Source organism: Eretmochelys imbricata, chromosome 17 (assembly GCF_965152235.1).
Source record: "Eretmochelys imbricata isolate rEreImb1 chromosome 17, rEreImb1.hap1, whole genome shotgun sequence".
Lineage (NCBI taxonomy): Eukaryota > Metazoa > Chordata > Testudines > Cheloniidae > Eretmochelys > Eretmochelys imbricata.
This window is the reverse complement of record NC_135588.1, coordinates 4,760,580-4,780,955: the sequence shown is the minus strand read 5'-3', so window position 1 is coordinate 4,780,955 and position 20,376 is coordinate 4,760,580. Positions and strand designations below refer to the sequence as shown.

Genomic DNA, 20,376 nt, shown 5'->3' with positions numbered 1-20,376 from the left:
ACAAAAAATCAAACATCTACAGCTGACCTTAGCTTACTTCACAGTATTTTTATATCCGTGAGTAATTAAATTAATGAAAGAGAATGTCAGTTGGGTGTTGTGCATCGAAGTTAAAGTATTAGGAAATCACTGTTCCCTCTGAACATGTTAAATTGAAGATACAAACAAAATAACTTTAAATCATTAGTTTCCAGTTAAATACCTTTCACAGCAAACAAATATAGATCCCAACTAACATGATGGAGGTTTTTAACCTATTATTTTGGTAGGACAGGAGCACTTGGCAGAATGGATTTTGTGGACTGTGATTTTAAATTGAAAAGCGAACTTTTAAAAAAAATATGGGTGAAAGTCACATATAAACTTCTGAGACAATGGTCCACAGCTGAAATTTCCCTTCTGATCAACAAAGCATATTAAAGCACAGTCTTAACTTCAGAGTATAGCTGGTGGGGACGTTGGGTTTCTCGGTTTGGCCCCAGTCCTGCAAGCAGTTAAGCCCTCAAGAAGACACCAAGGTCTCTTTAGAGTATATGTGTGTAAGTTCCACTTAGTCCAAGTAATTCACTTGGAGGACAACTAAAGCTGTAAGAACCAAGAACGCTAAACTAGTCTGTGTTCCACTGAAGTCTCTTTTGTTCGTTCAGTCTTGAGATCCTTTCCTGAGCTGTGGAGACCATTTTGTTAGCATACTCTTGTAGAGGGGGTAACCTACTACTGAGCACCTTGTGGATTAAAATTATTGTAGGGAAGAGGTTTTGAAAAGAAACTCAAGGTCGGTAGCTCAGTTATCCTTCCTCTTTCTAAGCTCTTCTGGATCTCTGGACTAGGTAGCCCAGGAGACAGCAACCTGTGGCACACGTGCCAAAGGCACGCGAGCTGATTTTTAGTGGCACTCTGCTGCCAGCTAGGGTCCCGGCTGCTGGCCCCGCTCATCCTGGTGCTGGCCTAGATGGACGGAACCCTGGGCTGGCAGTGGGCTGAGCAGGGCTGGCGGCTGGGACCCGGGCTGGCAGGGACCAGCGGATGGAACCCCAGACTGGCAGCGGGCTGAGTGGCTCAGCCCGCTGCCAGCCTGGGGTTCTGTCCATCCAGGACAGCAGTGGGATGAGCTGGGCTGGTGGCTGGGACCCCAGACTGGCAGTGCAGGCAGCAGATGGAACCCCAGACCGGCAGCGGCAGATGGAACCCCAGACCGCTGCCGGTCTGGGGTTCTGTCCGCTGGCCCCTGACAGCCGGGGTCCCGGTTGCTGGCCCGGCTCAGCCTGCTGCCGGCCTGGGGTTCCGTCCTTCCAGGCCAGCAGCGGGATGAGCGGGGCTGGCGTCCGGGGCCCCAGACTGGCAGCGCGGGCGGCAGACGGAATCCCAGACCTGTAGCGCACTGAGCCGCTCAGCCCACTGCCGATTGGGGTTCCGTCTGCTGCCTGCGTTGCCGATCTGGGGTTCTGGCCGCTGGCCCCTGCCAACTGGGGTCCTGGCTGCCAACACTGCTCAGCCCGCTGCCAGTCTGGGGTTCCGTCGGGGGGCCCCTGTAAATGTAAAATTTATTACTGGCACGTGAAACCTTAAATTAATGAAGACTTGACACACCACTTCTCAAAGGTTGCCGACCCCTGCTGTAGCCTTTTGAGAACTCCGCATGCAGTCATAAGGAATTTTTCACTTTCCTCTAGAAAACCAAACAAGATTAAACAATTCTAAACAACCTTCTAGAACCTGAGAGTAGCATGATGTAGTAACACAAAATGTGTAAGGAGGTAACAGTTAAAAATAGGTCTTCTAACCATCTGACTCTCTTTCACTGTCAATCCTCTAGATCATTGACAGATATTCAGGATTTGTCCAGTATTTCATGTGAGCGAGAGAATTCTTGTAAGGATATAACTTGTAAAACACCTAGAGTGAGTCATGCACCAACTTGTGTCAGCACTCCACTCAGCCCAGGTAACTGCAGAGCAGAGAGGATCAGAGAATTACTCAACCTTTTGGGGCTAGGAATCAAGATTTCCACTACATTTTGATTATTGAGCTTAAATATTATTTTAAAAAATAACATGTTGCTTTACCGTGCTCCATATTCCTTAACTCAGTATCTCTATCAGTTGAGTAGTCAAAGATTCATGAATGTGTGTCGTCTTTGTCATTGATGAACTGGAGATCCCAGTCACAATCAGCAATAATACCACTGAATTTCTGTGTAGGGAGCAACTATTGTGGGCAAAGATTTTTCAAAGTTTGGTATGCAACCACATATGTAAATTAACCGTGCAATTACGTGCCTGATTTCTTTAAAAATCTGACTCTGTGTATATTAAAATGCAACAGCAGTGTAGTTACAACAAAATAAAAAGCGAAGTCCACTTGCTAGCTTTTCTCTCGCCTTTTCTTCACAGGGAAAAAAGTGTCATCAACCATCAAGAAATGCAGAGATTGCCATGAAATTCCCCTGGATACCTCTTGTTGGGCTACTCGGGAGACTTCTCTAACAGTGTCTAGTAGTTTCTTTACAGCCCATGAAAAGGAAAAGAACTCAAAAACCCCCTTCCTTTCTTCAGAAACCTACTCCTCTGGATTGACTGAGCCTGTAAGTGTAGGAAATTGTACTTCCTTTATGCCAGCTAAATTCCTAAACTCTGTCCCCTCTCATATATTTTCAAAATGCCTTAATATAACTGCAAGAAGTGATACTTATATGGAGTCATATAGTTTTGTAAAGATTCTGGGTTAAATACTATCTCTGTTGGAGTCAATGACAAAACTTATTGACTTCACTGGGCTCAGGATGTCAACTTCTGTTTTTAATAAGAATGTTAATATGCTTTGTGGAGTCCGGTGGTACCTTGAAGACTAACAGATTATTTGTTAACAAATTAATTTATTATTTAACACATAAATCTGTTAGTCTTTAAGGTGCCACCGGACTCCTCGTTGTTTTGGTGGATACAAACTAACACAGCTACCCCCTGATACTTGAATATGCTTTGTGAGTATAATTGTGTATGATAATATCTTCAAACAATTTGTGAACCCAGGATAGGCTTGGTATGCTATGAAGGACATGATAAAATTGAGAAAGTAATTTGTTTCATCTGTCTTATTTTTTGGCATCTTATTGGTAGGCAGGAAATCTCGCACTCCTCAGTGCATCTCACCCATCAATGTCTCACACAGCTCAGTATATAGAAATACAAAGAGGAAAGTAAAATCTTGCATTGAATCTGAGCTCTCCTAGAAGTTAGCTGTTATATTGCTTGATCTGGAGTGTACTGAGCAGTTTGTTTGATAAAGAATGAAACTGGGAACTCTTGGTACTAAGATCAGTCCCTTCCTGCTCTCAATCCAAAAGACTTGTGTGCATGTAGAAGGTGGTATCTCAGAAGATATCAGTACCGTAGTGTTTGCAACTGATTTATAAACCCCTTGATCTTTTTGTCTTGGTGAGGGTGAGAATTACATCTGCTCAGAAAGAGGTGTCAGTTTTCAAATTTGTAAATTTCAAGTTACACTTAGGAAGGGTGTCTTAAAATGGGGTTGGGGAGGGATGCGCAGGCAAAGAAGAATGGTTTCTTAATAAACAAGTTACAAATTGAAGCATCCTGGGCATAAGGGTAGTTTGGATGTTCACAGCATTCAGAAAACCATTATATTAAGGGGTTTAATTTGTCCTTTTACTATATGCACAGGATTGGCGTTACATTGTCAGTTCTGTTGTGTCAAAAAAAACCTCACTGTATAGAGACACCAGATTTCCAAGGAAACCTTAGCGTTTTCCACTGATCTTTTTGGAGCTGAAAATATTCTGGTGCCAGAACATTAGTTTGACTGCTATTCAAGAGGATTATATATAAACAGTTGCCTTAATGCCTTTCTTATTGTTATTCATTGGGGAGGTTGTCATTAGATTAAAGATTAAATTACGGTTTGTTCATCCAGAACAATGGCAGCCACATTAACTGTCTTTAGGTCAGCTCTGCATCTTTAGATTTGCAGGGCAGATAGCTGGAGTTCATTAAATACATTAACAGCACCATTCTGCCTTGACTTGCGCTGCAGAGAAATTTACATTGCTGTCACTTACTCTCCTGAAAAATCGCTCTGGAATGAAGTTTTGGTACTAAGCCTCTATTTCCATTTTGAAAACGTGGTCTTGTCTGTGGTTACACACCTTCCTCCTTGTGTATATTACTGGGACATTTTTGTATCTAGTCACGACTAGCTTTTATAATTATAGATTTGCATGCGCATTCATACACACACACACACACACAGAATCCTTTAGGCGAAACTAATCTCAGGGGATGACAAAACTGGCCTCCTCACGGAGTCCTGTCCAGTTTTCTGTGTCTGGAAGGATGTTGATAATGCTACAATGAAGAGTTAAAACAGATGAAAATGGGATAATCTGATAGTATCATTAAGGACTGGTAGATCACTTAGCCCTGGTCTACACTAGTAGTTTAGGTCGAATTTAGCAGCGTTAAATCAATGTAAACCTGCACCCGTCCACACAATGAAGCCCTTTTTTTAGACTTAAAAGGCTCTTAAAATCGATTTCCTTAATCCACCTCTGACAAGTGGATTAGCACTTAAATTGGCCTTGCCTGGTCAAATTTGGGGTACTCTGGACATAATTAGATGGTATTGGCCTCCGGGAGCTATCCCAGAGTGCTCTATTGTGACCGCTCTGGACAGCACTCTCAACTCAGATGCACTGGCCAGGTAGACAGGAAAAGGCCCGCGAACTTTTGAATTTCAATTTCCTGTTTGCATGGTCACCTGCAGCTTGCCACGCTGGCCAGAGCTCATCAGCAGAGGTGACCATGCAGAGCTCATCAGCAGAGGTGACCATGATGGAGTCCCAGAATCGCAAAAGAGCTCCAGCATGGACCGAACAGGAGGTACGGGATCTGATCGCTGTATGGGGAGAGGAATCTGTGCTATCAGAACTCCGTTCCAGTTTTCGAAATGCCAAAACATTTGTCAAAATCTCCCAGGGCATGAAGGACAGAGGCCATAACAGGGACGCGAAGCAATGCCGCGTGAAACTTAAGGAGCTGAGGCAAGCCTACCAGAAAACCAGAGAGGCAAACGGCCGCTCCGTGTCAGAGCCCCAAACATGCCGCTTCTATGATGAGCTGCATGCCATTTTAGGGGGTTCAGCCGCCACTACCCCAGCCGTGTTGTTTGACTCCTTCAATGGAGATGGAGGCAACACAGAAGCAGGTTTTGGGGACGAGGAAGATGATGATGATGAAGTTGTAGATAGCTCACAGCAAGCAAGCGGAGAAACCGGTTTTCCCGACAGCCAGGAACTGTTTCTCACCCTGGACCTGGAGGCAGTCCCCCCCGGACCCACCCAAGGCTGCCTTCCAGACCCGCCAGGCAGAGAAGGGACCTCGGGTGAGTGTACCTTTTAAAATACTATACATGGTTTAAAAGCAAGCATGTTTAATGATTAATTTGCCCTGGCATTTGCAGCTCTCCTGGAAGTACTCCCAAAGCCTTTGCAAAAGGTTTCTGGGGAGGGCAGCCTTATTCCACCCACCATGGTAGGACACTTTACCACACCAGGCCAGTAGCACATACTCGGGAATCATTGTAGAACAAAGCATTGCAGTATATGTTTGCTGGCATTCAAACAACATCCGTTCTTTATCTCTCTGTGTTTATCCTCAGGAGAGTGATATCATTCATGGTCACCTGGTTGAAATAGGGTGCTTTTCTTAAGGGGACATGCAGAGGTGCCTGTTCCTGCTGGGCTGTTTGCCTATGGCTGAACAGAAATGTTCCCTGCTGTTAGCTGGGGGCGGGGGGGGGGGGTGAGGGGCTAGCCACGTGGTGGGGGGAGGCAAAATGCGACCTTGGAACGAAAGCACATGTGCTGTGTATGTAATGTTAACAGCAAGGTTTACCGTGAAAGAGTGTAGCCATTGTTCTAGAAAATGTGTCTTTTCAAATACCACTGCTTCTTTTTTTTTTCTCCACCAGCTGCATGTGTTTCAATGATCACAGGATCTTCTCCTTCCCAGAGGCTAGTGAAGATTAGAAGGCGAAAAAAACGCCCTCTTGATGAAATGTTCTCTGAGCTCATGGTGTCCTCCCACACTGACATAGCACAGACAACTGCGTGGAGGCAGACAATGTCAGAGTGCAGGAAAGCACAATATGAGCGGGAGGAGAGATGGCGGGCTGAAGAGAGTAAGTGGCGGGCTGAAGAGAGGGCTGAAACTCAAATGTGGCGGCAGCGTGATGAGAGGAGGCAGGATTCAATGCTGAGGCTGCTGGAAGATCAAACCAATATGCTTCAGCGTATGGTTGAGCTGCAGGAAGGGCAGCAGGAGCACAGACCGCGGCTACAGCCCCTGTGTAACCAACCGCCCTCCTCCCCAAGTTCCATAGCCTCCTCACCCAGATGCCCAAGAACGCGGTGGGGGGGCCTCCAGCCACCCGGCCACTCCACCCCAGAGGATTGCCCAAGCAACAGAAGGCTGGCATTCAATAAGTTTTAAAGTGCTGTGTGTCCCTGTCCTTCCCTCCTCCACCACCCCTCCTGGTGCTTCTCTCCTCCACCACCCCTCCTGGGCTACCTTGGTAGTTATCCCCCTATTTGTGTGATGAATGAATAAAGAATGCATGAATGTGAAGCAACAATGACTTTATTGCCTCTGACAGTGGTGATCGAAGGGAGGAGTGGAGGGTGGTTAGCTTACAGGGAAGTAGAGTGAACCAAGGGGCGGTGGGTTTCATCATGGAGAAACAACCAGAACTTTCACACCGTAGCCTGTCCAGTCATGAAACTGGTTTTCAAAGCTTCTCTGATGTGCACCGCGCCCTCCTGTGCTCTTCTAACTGCCCTGGTGTCTGGCTGTGCAAAACCAGCAGCCAGGCAATTTGCCTCAACCTCCTACCCCGCCATAAACGTCTCCCCCTTACTCTCACAGATATTATGGAGTGCACAGCAAGCAGTAATAACAGTGGGAATATTGGTTTCGCTGAGGTCTAACCGAGTCAGTAAACTGCGCCAGCACGCTTTTATACGTCCAAATGCACATTCTACCACCATTCTGCACTTGCTCAGCCTGTAGTTGAACAGCTCCTGACTACTGTCCAGGCTGCCTGTGCATGGCTTCATGAGCCATGGCATTAAGGGGTAGGCTGGGTCCCCAAAGATACATATAGGCATTTCAAGGTCCCCAACGGTTATTTTCTGGTCTAGGAATAAAGTCCCTTCTTGCAGCTTTTGAAACAGACCAGAGTTCCTGAAGATGCGAGCGTCATGTACCTTTCCCGGCCATCCCACGTTGATGTTGGTGAAACGTCCCTTGTGATCCACCAGTGCTTGCAGCACTATTGAAAAGTACCCCTTGCGGTTTATGTACTCGCTGGCTTAATGCTCCGGTGCCAAGATAGGGATATGGGTTCCGTCTATGGCCCCACCACAGTTAGGGAATCCCATTGCAGCAAAGCCATCCACTATGACCTGCACATTTCCCAGGGTCACTACCCTTGATATCAGCAGATCTTTGATTGCGTTGGCTACTTGCATCACATCAGCCCCCACAGTAGATTTGCCCACTCCAAATTGATTCCCTACTGACCGGTAGCTGTCTGGCGTTGCAAGCTTCCACAGGGCTATCGCCACTCGCTTCTCAACTGTGAGGGCTGCTCTCATCTTGGTATTCTTGCACCTCAGGGCAGGGGAAAGCAAGTCACAAAGTTCCATAAAAGTGCCCTTACGCATGCGAAAGTTTCGCAGCCACTGGGAATCGTCCCAGACCCGCAACACTATGCGGTCCCACCAGTCTGTGCTTGTTTCCCGACCCCAGGATCGGCGTTCCACCGCATGAACCTGGCCCAATAGCACCATGATGCCCACATTGCCAGGGCCCCTGCTTTGAGAGAAGTCTGTGTCCATGTCCTCATCACTCACGTTACCGCGCTGACGTCGCCTACTCGCCCGGTATCGCTTTGCCAGGTTCCGGTGCTGCATATACTGCTGGATAATGCGCGTGGTGTTTATTGTGCTCCTAATTGCCAAAGTGATCTGAGCGGACTCCATGCTTGCTGTGGTATGGCGTCTGCACAGGGAACTCAAGAAAAAAGGCGCAAAACGATTGTATGCCCCTGCTTTCACAGAGGGAGCGAGGGAACGGGGCCCTGACGATATGTACCCAGAACCACCCGCGACAATGTTTTAGCCCCATCAGGCACTGGGATTTCTACCCAGAATTCAGATAGGCAGCGGAGACTGCGGGAACTGTGGGATAGCCACCCACAATGCAACGCTCTGGAAGTCGACGGTTGCCTCGGTACTGTGGACGCACCCCGCCGACTACATGCACTTAGAGCACTTGTGTGGGGATACACACAATGAACTGTATAAAACCGCTTTCTACAAAACCGACTTCTATAAATTCGACCTAATTTCGTAGTGTAGACATACCCTAAGGAGACCCATCACAATGTTTGTCTGAAGGGTGGCTGCTGCATTTGCTCCTTGTCTTCCTATTGTATTCTGTGCTGCACACTGAGTGCATGATCTGCCTCTGGGGTTATGGGCCAGCACTAAGAATAGAACAGTTGAACTTTATGCTAATTGATTATTGCCTCCTCTCATCTTGGGTTTAGCAGAGGAGAAGAACACAGAAAAACAGTTTATACTCCTATGCTTCATTTATACATGGTCTTTTACAGAGTGGTTTGTCAGCACTCAGTGCTTCTTCACTTTTGAGAAAGCCCAGGAAAGAATCTCGTAACCCATTTCCTGACACTCAGCAGAGTGACCTACGGAAAGGTACAGCAGATTATTAAAGAAATCTCACAGCTGCATTATTGTAAGGAACACGTTTCCAACCTGGCCTTAACCAGATCTCTACTTTTGCAGGGGCAGAGAACAGTGGGCAGTTTTTCACTTGCAAATGATTGAATTAAGTAACTCAAATCCCAGATTTCCTGTTCGCACCTGCAGATTAAGAATTTGGACACCTACTGTGATAGACCTAAATTATAGGTGCAAATAATTGTTGGCTCCAAATTGCATCCACAAAATTGAGGCCTGTAACTGCAAGTCTAGCTTTATGTCTAGCTTTAAATTATGAAATTATTGAAGGGTATTTGGTAGAATGTGAGTGAGCCCAGCTCAGGGAAGGTTTGTTAGATGTTGTCGTAATCAGAACTTTTATTATAATTATTATAGTCATCACTATTAGTTGATTAGACATTTTTTTCCAGCTGATTCGAGCCCAGCTTTCTCCCCGACATCAGACCACTTAATTAATGAGCTGCCTCCACCAGCCCAGGAGCTACTAGATGAAATTGGTAAGCAGTGTTAAAACCAAAATGTTTTGGGGCTTGCCAGTTACATTTTATATCCAGGGTCCTCCTCCTATGAATGATCAGGATTTCCCAGCATGATGCACTAATACAAAATGCATGGGTGACCATATGGGAGATCTCGACCCAGCTGTTGCCAGGAGATGAGTAACAAATTAGATGTCAACAACTTAAATAATTGGCACCAAACTTCATAATGAATTGGGCCTTGGGGCTCCTGACTTGGCAGATTCACAAACATCACAGAACAGTTGTGACCAGTAATCCTGCCAGGTGATGGCAGTCAAGTTGCTGAGCATTGTTGTAATTTAACATTGAAACAAGTTCCACAAGTGAAGTAAGGCTAAAATCTTCAAAGATGCCTAAGGGATTTGGATACCGATTCTCCATTAAGATTAATGGAAGCTGGGCATCCAAATCCCTCAGGCATTATTGAAGAGCTCATCCTAAATTATTTAAGTTTCTTCTCCTATTTGGACATACCGCCAGACAGAAAATACAGTGGAAAATTTTCCATTGTTTCCCCCAAATATTCCCTTGGTTGTACAAAATTACTTCCTTCATCTCCCCCACCTCACTCTTACATTCAGATAATTGAGGATTATAATTGAATGTTTTTGTATTCCCAAACAAAGGCCAAATACATCCTCAAAGGAGTCTCTATTTTTTAGGTCACAGTGTTCGGTAAAAAATGGTTCTGCCAGGTTAGCTTCATTTACAGTTTGTTACCACGGTTCAGCAGCACCATGGAGAAGTCACTGCTTTTACATGTGATACTGAAGGTGACAAACAGATTTGAAGTCACATATTGCTTCTGGTCATGTCTCCATCTAAATCTCTTTGTAAAAGTTGGAATTTTATTTTTATATATATACCTAAAGCAAGCAAATGGGAGGTTGGCACAGAGAAGGTAGCTTGTGATCCTGTGCCAAATTGTAAGATTAAATTATGGATCAGTTTCAGATTACATATTCTTTATCTTGCATGTAAATAGAAAAAGTAACACACTGCCCCAGATAACATGGAATGGATTTTGAAACAATATCTGAAGCAGTAAAGAAAGAAGTGCTACTTTTTTTCAACAGAAAATTTAAAGCGGCAAGATGCCCACTATCAGGACTTTGAGGAGAAAGGATCCCATACCCGCAACATGCCAATGAATGGTTAGTTGCTGATAATAGAGAGCAATGAGATTGAGATTGCAAATACAAATAAACTTTACGTTGATGCAGAGCAGTTCTTGTTCTAAAATTGAATAACTCAAATAATGACTACTGGTATGTTTAGCTGTTGTGCTAAACTTTTATTTGCTGGCTTTTTTGGATCTGTGGTTGCCATCCTGACACAGAGGTTTGGAAGAACTTGAAAATATTTCCAGACTGGACTTGGGTATCATCCTTTTAAATCAGAACCCTTCAAATCAGTAGCAGAGGTTCTTTCCCATTGTTGCAATCTTTCTGTCCACTGAGCTCTCACTGAAGTCTGAGAGAGTCTTGCATGGAGAGAGGCTGCAGGATTGTTCTCTTTTAGTGTAACTTTAATGGTATCATGACACTACAGTTTTCATCTAAGATAGGCACTATAACCCAGAGAGGAGGGATAATGAACAGCTGGCTCAGGTTTTGCAGCAAAAGAGAGCTCAAGTTGTCAATCTGAGAGCAAATCAGTAAAGAGTGCTCCTTGCATTCTCCAAGGGTGCATCCTAATGATGTGGCAGTTTATTTTGTATTTAGATTACCCTTTCACAGTTCTTATAACTCTATGATCTCATACTCCAAGAAAATTGCAGCTGTTTGGCCAAGATTACAGAGCACATAGTGCTCCAATATCATCTGGTTCGCAATCTGTTTTAAGAGACCAAAGAACAGAATACTGAATTTCTCATGCCATTGAAACCCAGAACGATAATAGATGGGAGTCATGTTTCAGATGCGTAGCTCAAGTCACCAGGTGAATAGAAAACCTAAAATTTAATGAATGAGTTCTGCATTTGTTATTAGGAAGGCAGAAGGAAAAGGGGGAAAGCAGGTGAAAGCAAGTCAGAAACCTGAGTAACTCTGTATAGAGGCTAAAAAGATACTTGAGTATGATACTGGTGTTTGTGTTGCCCTACAAGTTGTGAGAGATCTTTACCCATTTAAAATAGTTACCTGGGATAAAGAAGCCACTGTGAGTGTTGATTCACAGGGGTATCTTGTTCTTAGGTGATGAGGAATGCAGCATTCTGTGTTGCTTGCCGGTCAGTCAGCATGGGTTTTTGTATTTGCATAAAGTATAGCTATTTCAGATTTCATTCTAGTGACAGCCTGCTGCTGCCTGCTTATCATAGCTTAGCAGAAGGTTGCTGTGAATTAATTCATATGCTACAGGGAACAAAATTTACTAAGATAAGTCTAGGGAAAAATAAATAGTGTTGGATTCTGCTAAATGGGGCAGCAAAGCCAACATCTACAGGTTTCCTTTTGATTTTCTGCCATATCTAGAAGGGCAGGGGGGAAAGATTAAAGATTTATTTCCTCATGCATTTTCCATTTTACCATGCAGCAATATGTTAGCTTCTGTGAATATAGAAAGGTGGCAGATTTCACTACTTATCTGGGTCTTGCTACTGGCCATTTCTAAAAGTAGATCCACAATGGACTTGTTTAATTGAAAATCAGATGATTTGGGGCAGGCGAACGTTTCTGAAGCACAGTAGGATGTACAAATGCATTTTAATTTCTTTAACCACTTCACTTGTATCTTTAACATTAAAAGTCACTCTGTTTATGCAAATAGTTCTCACTCAAATTAATCCAGAAGACAAAGAGGAGGAAGAAGAAATTGAGAATAAGGGAGAGATAGATCACAACGTATGGACTAAAGAGATATTGAATTTAGCAGAAGAAACAGAAAGGTACTAAAAGAGAAGAGTAAAGAGGCTGTTTCCAAAGCATTTTAGATCTCAGGAGGCAAAGTATTAAAGTAGAGTTCAATATGTTACATAAGAATGGCCATACTGGGTCAGACTAATGGTCCATCTAGCCCAGTATCCCATCTCTGACAAGTGGGCAGTGCCAGATGCTTCAGAGGGAATGAACAGAAAAGGTTAATTTTGAGTGATCCTCTCATCCAATGCTGTAGTCTAATCCCATCTTCTGGCAGTCTGAGGTTCAGGGATACCTGGAACATGGGGTTGAGTGAATTTTCTGTTGCTTTCCTTCATCTGTTATATTTAAATGGGACTGTTTTACATTTGACTATTCCTCACTTTCACCTACCTGTATTTTACCAACTTCTTTCCTATCCCCTTTATGAGGGTACAGAGTTCCCCCTTTAATAAATTAATCCCTAATGGATGTCTCTGCCCAAATTTTGTGCTCCTCTGCATCTGTTGGCTTTCCCCTAGCCCTTAGTTTAAAAAATCTCTATAGCTTTTTACATTTTACATGCCAGCAATCTGATCCATTTTGGTTTAGGTGGAACCCATCCTTTCTGTATAGGCACGTCCTTTCCCAAAAGTTTCCTCAGTTCCTAATAAACCTAAAACCCTCCTCCCTACACTGTTGTTTCATCCATGCATTGAGACCCTGAAGTTCTACCTGTCTTTCTGGCCCTGCGTCTGAAACTAGAAGCATTTCAGAGAATGCTACTATGTTATAGGAGATTCCATGCAGATAGCAAGTTGTCCCCCTCCATTATCCTGAACATTACTTCTGACCACTGCTTACTCCTCTAGTACACACCTGATAATTCCTGCTCCATGTATGATTGCACCATTGTAATGTTTTATAACAAACATTGAGGACTTGATTCTCATTTAAATAAAGGGCCCTTTATACTGGGCCTTAAGGGGGATATAAATCCTTAACATCCGAAACTCTGCAACTCTGTGCTGGTGGATAAGAACCTGCAAGTGAAACTGACTATAAATGATAATAAAGCTGCCAGGCCTATTTCCCCAGATATGAGAAACAAGAAGTAAATAACATGAATGGTGAAAAATAAATTAGATATTTAAAATAAATGTTCTTTCAGTTTTAGTAATCTTGGGTAATTCCTGTAAAGAAATTGTTTGTTCAAAACATAAAGTATTTAACTTTACAGACTCCTTTTTAATCTCTCATTCAATAGAGCTCATTCTACTCTTGATGATCTCTTAGAAAAAATTCTCCAACCAATTCCAGAGGATGACGAAGTCCAAGGAGAACCTTGGGGATACCTTGTTAGGTTAGGAGATAATGGATATTTCATTCATAAGTATATTGTACTTTTATTTTGTGCATCAGACTATGCTGGGCCCTCTAGAAAGCAGATTGTCATTCTGGTGGCAGCAATGCTCTAGAGAACTTAGCAGGAGACATCAGGATTTGGGACTCTCACTACTAGACCTAGAGAGAAGTGACTGTGTTATTAAGGTAGTCTCTGGTAGGTGGAAAGTAAAAGTAGCTGTGAAACGGCATGGATCATCTTTCTAAAAGCTGGAGGTGACCTGCCATATTACTAGAGTTTGAAAAAATAGAAAAGAAGAATATACATAAAAAGAGAAGAGCCATGAAAGTTCTTTAGATTAAGGGATCTTATAAACAGAATGTTCTGATGAGGGCAATCATTCGTCAGTACAACTTGGGAAATAATTATGAAAATGGCAAATGTCATAGAAACATAGTTTAAAAAAGACTTTGTGTGTGTCTCAAATAATCTTTTCCCCCTTGTTAGCACCAGCCACTAGAGCCTAGCACATGCTGTGATAGTTGTGAGCAGTTCTCAGAAGATTCTGCCCCTTCCTTACCAACTGTCAAGTGTAATAGTCACTCCTACAATACAACTCCATTTTGGAGTCAAAGGAATGCACACAGTCCCATGTGGATACACATTAATTTGTTTGGCATCAAAATTTCTCTGCTCATGCAGCCCAAATATCCTGATGGAAAGGAAGGACATTGATGGAGGTGCAGGTAGGGTTACTTCAGATACGCACAGTCATGTTAGATAGAGGGGCTGATCCAAAGCCCATGGGTTTTGGATTGCTCCCATATAATGTCTAAGGTTTCAGGCATCTGCTGAGAGAAACCAAAGTGAAATACTGTATGGTGTCTACCTGCTGCTGTAGTACACATCTGTCTTAAGTGATAATTCCTGATCCTCAACGGAGGGGGATGGAGGATCACTGGAGTCTGATTGTAAATGTAATGCACAGCTGCAAACTGATCTCCTGGCTCAACAGCGGAGGACAAGAGCAAAAAGCAGATGCTTAGCTGTTTTAGGGACTTATATATTAATGGTCTCTATTAAACTTCCCCCAAATAAAATATAAAATTGTGACTTGACACACAAATCTCTGTCATTGAAGGGCAGCAAACCTTAAAGATCAAGGAGATGATGAAATGAAGAGTGGACTAGAGGAAGGTGGCACCAGGGCAGAAAGCAGAGAGACCGAAAGCTGTTCAGGGAATACCGAAGGTCTTTCTTAATTTGTAAAGATATAATATACTGTGCTTGGCAATGACTTGTTTATTATCCTGGCAGCGATGAGTTTATTAGTAATAAATATCTTGCACTGAGCAAGGCTGTTAGCTATTGTTGTCTTACTGATTCCTTTGCCCTTTGGAACTCACTGTTACCAGTTCTGTCCCAAGCTTTTAGAACGGAGGAAGCTGCTTTGGGGTAAAATTCTGTTTTATTATTAAACTTTGATTTTTACCAGCGTTGATCAAAGGTGTTAGCCTGACAGCCCATTGCTCTCTTGAGTTAAAGAACTGCTTACATGTGGGTAGTGAGAGTGCAGCTTCCCACACTGAGCTATCAACGCGCTTTGGAGGAACTGTGATCACACAGTGTCCATATCCCATTTAATCTGCTAAGGCACATTAAGGCCTTCACATTATAAAGGCTTTCAGCTACTGTTGGTGTGGGTTGGGGTTGAACACGTGACTTCCGCACTAACACTACCACGTCCCGGAGGGTTTGACTACACTGCAATAAAACACCTCTGGCTGGCCTAGGTCAGCTGACTCGGGCTCAAGGGGCTATAAAATTCTGGCCTAGACACTCGGGCTGGAGCCCTGGCTCCGAGACCCCAACATCTACACTGCCATTTTTAGCCCCGCAGCCTGAGTCAGCTGACCCATGCTCTAAAACACAGTGCCATGGGGTTTTATCACAGTGTAGATATACCCTAAGCCATCCTTCCCCTTTCTCCTCTCCTACTAGCGAGAGGTGGCGGAGGAGAGGAGTTGGTGAGGAGGACATACGTTCTTCATCAGGCGAAGGAGTCAGATCAAAGGAGCTTCCTTTGCTTTATATGCCTCTTAAAGGCGTAGTGGCCTTCCGTTGAGTAGTGCTTGTGGCACCTTGCTGCAGCTGACTGACTTGTATCATCCACACTGTCTTACGCAGGCTCTTTAGATTAGGAGGAAGGAGCTACCTTTTACCACGTGGTGATAGCATGGCAGCTGAGGCACTTAGCTGTTGGTGTTACCCTTCCCTAGTGACCAACAGCCTGCCAGTGGGGCAAACTGGGAAGAATGTATTAGGTTCTAAAATTCAAGAGCTGATTTGAAAATATAAAACCCAAACAATGGGGTTTTACTCCAGTGGAGCTTCCCCTAGTCAAACAGTGTGACTAATAATATACCCTTAGCCAGTCAAAGTTCCTGGACTTGAGTTCGGTTGTTGAGAAGCAGCCACATAATCATTAGGCCAGCTGACCCCCAGCCTGGATACAAGGAACTGCAGAAATGAGAGAAGCGGGTAGGGATGGTAGTGACAGGAGAGCATCCCTGTACTCTGGCTGTCTTAGGCAACTGCACTTGAGTATAATCCTCCCTAAGTCTAGATCTTCACTGGAAACAGTTAAAAAAGATGTCCTGGAATTTTACAGCTAGTGAGTAATGTCAAATTAGACAGTAACACTTTCCTATTGTTTTCATTCTTTACCTGTTAAGAGAACTTCATTTAACATGGGGGAAGTTCGTAGGTTTGGATTTGTTATTGTATAAACAAACATGGTAGAATCTAGGGTCTCGCTGCAAAAACAGGCTAATGTAGTCTTAAGGTTGTAGTCCTTGACTTTCAAAAGTGACTTGTGATTCTGAGTGCCTAGCATGAGAAGACTTAAAAGAGCCTGATGTTTAGAGAGTGGATGCTGAGCTTTCAAGTGGGGGCCCAAAAGTTGCAGTTCCCAAATTACTAGTCACTTTTGAAAGTGTTGGCAATATATTTAAACACACAAGTCTGGAAACGAAAGGGTTAAATTCTAACTTTACACCTGTGTTAACAGTCTAGGACAATTTCAATGGGGCTACTCCTGCAGGAGTTAGGGTGGCAGAATCAACCCCTGACTTGTTCAGTGCTGCCAGGAATGTTTTCCCCAGCAAAAGGTTCTGCAGAGAAGGTATAGTACAATCTACCTTTATAAGCACAGTAACAGATAGCCACTGGTTTCTGAATATAACTGCAGCTTAGTGGGCCCATTGAAGGGATTTTTAGCAGCAATCTCTGCAGCTTTTTTACATGCTGACAAAAAACCCCAAAGCTTTCCTAATGAAGTATTGTGGTGGTAGGATGCGTGTGTTCTTATTGCTTCTGTACTTCCTTTCAAGCTACAAATCCTGAGGATCCAAAACCCAGCTTATGGCAGCGGCTGCCTTGGCCTTCTCCATTCAGGTAAACCTTTATTAGATATTTGTATGTGTGAAAGTCAGTTGTTCTGGTGATACCACAAATATGTGCTCCACTGTACTTTAGCTAGTACAGTTGAAAGACAAAGAAGTTTCTCAACCTGATATTTGGCCTAGTGAGCAAAATAAATGGGATCAAAACCTAGCACAGTTTGGGGGTTTATGTTAAGTTCTGCCCTAAGGCCGACAATCTCAACAGTATTTAGCTGCCTAACTCATTGATTTCAACTCCCATTGGGAGGAGTTAGGTGCCTAAATACCTCTGAGGATCTGGGCCTGAGGTAGTGCCTATGCAAACCAAATTGTCACTCAGGTCGAAGTGAGAGAACTTGCTCATTCTCCTTTTACTGCGTGTGCTAGGTATACCTTTTGTTCCAGCGCTCTGGAGCCAGAAATAATGCTTTAGAATCCCATTCCCATCACTGCTTATGAACTGCTCATGCAAGAAAAACTTATTTTTTTGTTTAATCTCATTTTTTTATTTCAGGGTAATTGTCCTGGATCAGAGCAACGCACCTAAGTGATCAAAGTCGATAGCATATAAACCTTCAATAAGTTGTTTGACATCTTCCTATTTCTGTGATGTGCAATGCTGTTCACCAAATAAGCAGTCTTATAGTTCTCAGACTTCCTTTAATTGTAACAATCGATACAAAGAGACTGAATGGTTTGCTCTCCAAGTACATCTGGTATATTAAGTTTTGGTTCATTTTTTTTAGCAATCGCTTATAAATGAGAGGCAGCACTCTGAATTATGCTGTAAAATGGAATTGTTTTGCAAATATAACTGTGCCTGTTAAGCCTTCTACAGCTTTGTTTTCTCCCTAGCATGCACACTCACTTTCATAAGTTAAAGCATTTCTTGCTCTGTTGCATTATGCAGTTTTCGTTATTGACAAAAATGAGTCTCTTTAAATTGCTGCTGCTGCTCTTGCTCTCCTTAGCTTTTCAGTGCCAGGGAGTGGAACATGGTGTTACAGCCCACGTGTGCATTGCTTCGTTTGCTCATTAGATGTGACAAGGTAATTTCTTGTTTTCTCATTTTGTGGAATTCTTGTGACATAAATTGAACTGATTGAAATGATTTAGAGGATTTATCTTTGTGCAAAAGTGAATGAGAAAAAGTGAGTACTATGAAGGCAGCATAACATACATTTCTAGCTTCAGGCAGCGATGTGTGAATAACTGGTTTATAGTGTCAAGACCTCTCTTATTTAATCAAACCATGCCTCTGATGGGCCTGATCCAAAGCCTATCCAAAAGAAGAGTCCCATTGATTTAATTGGACTTCCAACCAGGTCCTAAATGGGCACAAGTACTTTAGAACTGAATGTCTGTTCTACAGCACTGTGTTGGTTCAGTAACCCTGTGAAGTTTAGAGCTGCTGCTGGTCACTTCAGCATAAATATTGTGCCACTTTATGTTAGGTTTTTAGCTGCACATGCTGTTATTGTGCACTTCATGAGTCTGTCTCTCTCTCTCTCTTCCCTGATTTTTTATGGTGAGATATTATGCATGCCTGTAGCCGTTACATGGGTTTACTTATCTGAATGTTAACAATACTAATAAAAGTCTTCTGAGTTTAGCATGCTGCAATGTGGTATTTCTTGCTACTATTTACTGCCTTATATAAATGTATTTCTGTTTTAGATCATACATTTGGCTAATTTTTCAGTTCTGAGCTATTTCTGAAAATAATAATTAATAATTACCTACCTCTTATGTAGTGCTTTTCATTAGTGGATTTCAAAGTCTTCAGAATCTTTTTTTAATGACTTTCTCCGCATAATCCTCCCGGGAGGCAGGGCCCGGATGTTATCCCATTGTGCAGGTGGAGAACCGAGTGGCAGAGAGGTGAAGTGACTCAACTAGCATCACACAGGAAGTCTAGAGAAGCAGGAAATTGCACCTACATCTCCCAAATCCTAGGCTAGTGCCCCACCGACCAGATAATCCTTACCCAGACTTTGTCAGATTTTGTTGGTGTTCTTTCAGTGAGCTCTTTTGGGGAAATGAAGTCCTTTTTCCAAGCTGATACCATGAGGTTTTCTTCTCATTCATCGTAATGATACTGACAGAACAACCAGCAACTGTGAGGTCATGGTTTCCAAATCTGCATCCTGAAGTTTGTTGTAGGCACAATTCCATGTTTCACTCGGTGGTGCTCAGTGCACTGCATGCGGGGTGGAGATTTCACTTGAACTCTTGTGCATTACATAATTATTTTTTCATCAAAGTTTTCTGTGGTAGGATTTTATTTTCTGCAGATGGGCTCATTTTATTAGCTTTTTTACAAACGCTTAAGTTTTCTATGTCTACATTCTGTGCCTTTGCCCCAGGCAGGTGGACTCTGGACTTGGGATAGTGTTGCTGGTGCAAGACTTGGTATGTGTCTACATGGGACTGTGGAAGGCATCATAATATGTTGCAGTCTGCCACAGGATCACGAATGGACAGTAGTGACAAATGGACACAAAGGCTCCTACCCTAAATGCAGTGTGAAATCCTGTCGTTGGTGGGTTGTACCTACTCCTGACAGATACCAGTGGGTATTTGTCTCTCTTACTCTTTGACAGCACGTGCATAAATTGCCATGCCAATAAAGCCTCACTGAATTGAACTGAAGTTGTGAAAGGCAAAAAAAAAAAATAATAATAATAAAAAATGGGGGCGTGAACCAGAATTGGCTACTAGATCTGTATGCAGCAGGAATCCAATGGCCCCAAATACCCTGGAACCAGCAGTTTATGTCCATTACCCCCCTCCAATGCCGAGCAGTAGCCTTGCTGGACTCGCTGTATATACCCCTGGGTCTCAGAGTGCTGTATTGGGGCTGAGAATTCCATCCCACCAGCTGATGTTTGACTGCATTTTTCCATCTTCCCAGCCTTTTTATTCAGGCTTCATTCCCTTTCTGAAGAGTAGGTCATACACTATAGAGATAAACATTATCTTATCTGACATAGTATTGCAAATCCAGGATAATCTTACCTTTGAAGGGCAAGTATTATAGCTTCTGGCATCTATTTCAGTGTATTAAAAATGCGTGAAGTACTGAATTTCCTTATTTTCCCTATGTTTTCACCTGATGAAGCAAATAATATCTGGTGACTTAGCTATTTGGGAATGGGTCTGCATATGACCATCATCTCTTTGCTTCTTCTCTGTCTGAGAGACTAAAGAGACATGCAGCCCCATTGTTTCTATAGATCCCCTGGCTACTGACCAACAGCAGGAGCTTTATCGGCAAATTCAGAAGGAATTAAGTCAAAATCTGCTCTCAGTTACGTGACTGCCACTCCCTGTTTTGGCCCACTGCTTACTCAGCTATTGGTCACAATATTAAAAAAGCAAGAGGGGAAAGGTGGAATTAACTAGGGAG

The 20,376-nt window shown here is 43.2% G+C and overlaps 1 protein-coding gene across 1 annotated transcript in view; it reads left to right on the top strand.

Annotated features, from left to right (window-relative positions):
- The window catches only part of TEX14 (testis expressed 14, intercellular bridge forming factor), a 72,320-nt gene extending 53,806 nt beyond the window's left edge, over positions 1-18,514 (top strand). Inside the window, exons 22-31 of the mRNA XM_077836845.1 lie at positions 1,817-1,944; positions 2,394-2,584; positions 8,695-8,794; positions 9,232-9,318; positions 10,419-10,496; positions 12,112-12,229; positions 13,447-13,542; positions 14,666-14,775; positions 16,917-16,980; positions 17,482-18,514. Coding sequence (XP_077692971.1) covers positions 1,817-1,944; positions 2,394-2,584; positions 8,695-8,794; positions 9,232-9,318; positions 10,419-10,496; positions 12,112-12,229; positions 13,447-13,542; positions 14,666-14,775; positions 16,917-16,980; positions 17,482-17,518 — 1,009 coding nt within the window. The 3' untranslated portion in view covers positions 17,519-18,514. The remainder of the gene's footprint in view (positions 1-1,816; positions 1,945-2,393; positions 2,585-8,694; positions 8,795-9,231; positions 9,319-10,418; positions 10,497-12,111; positions 12,230-13,446; positions 13,543-14,665; positions 14,776-16,916; positions 16,981-17,481) is intronic.
- The last annotated feature ends 1,862 nt before the right edge of the window (positions 18,515-20,376 follow it).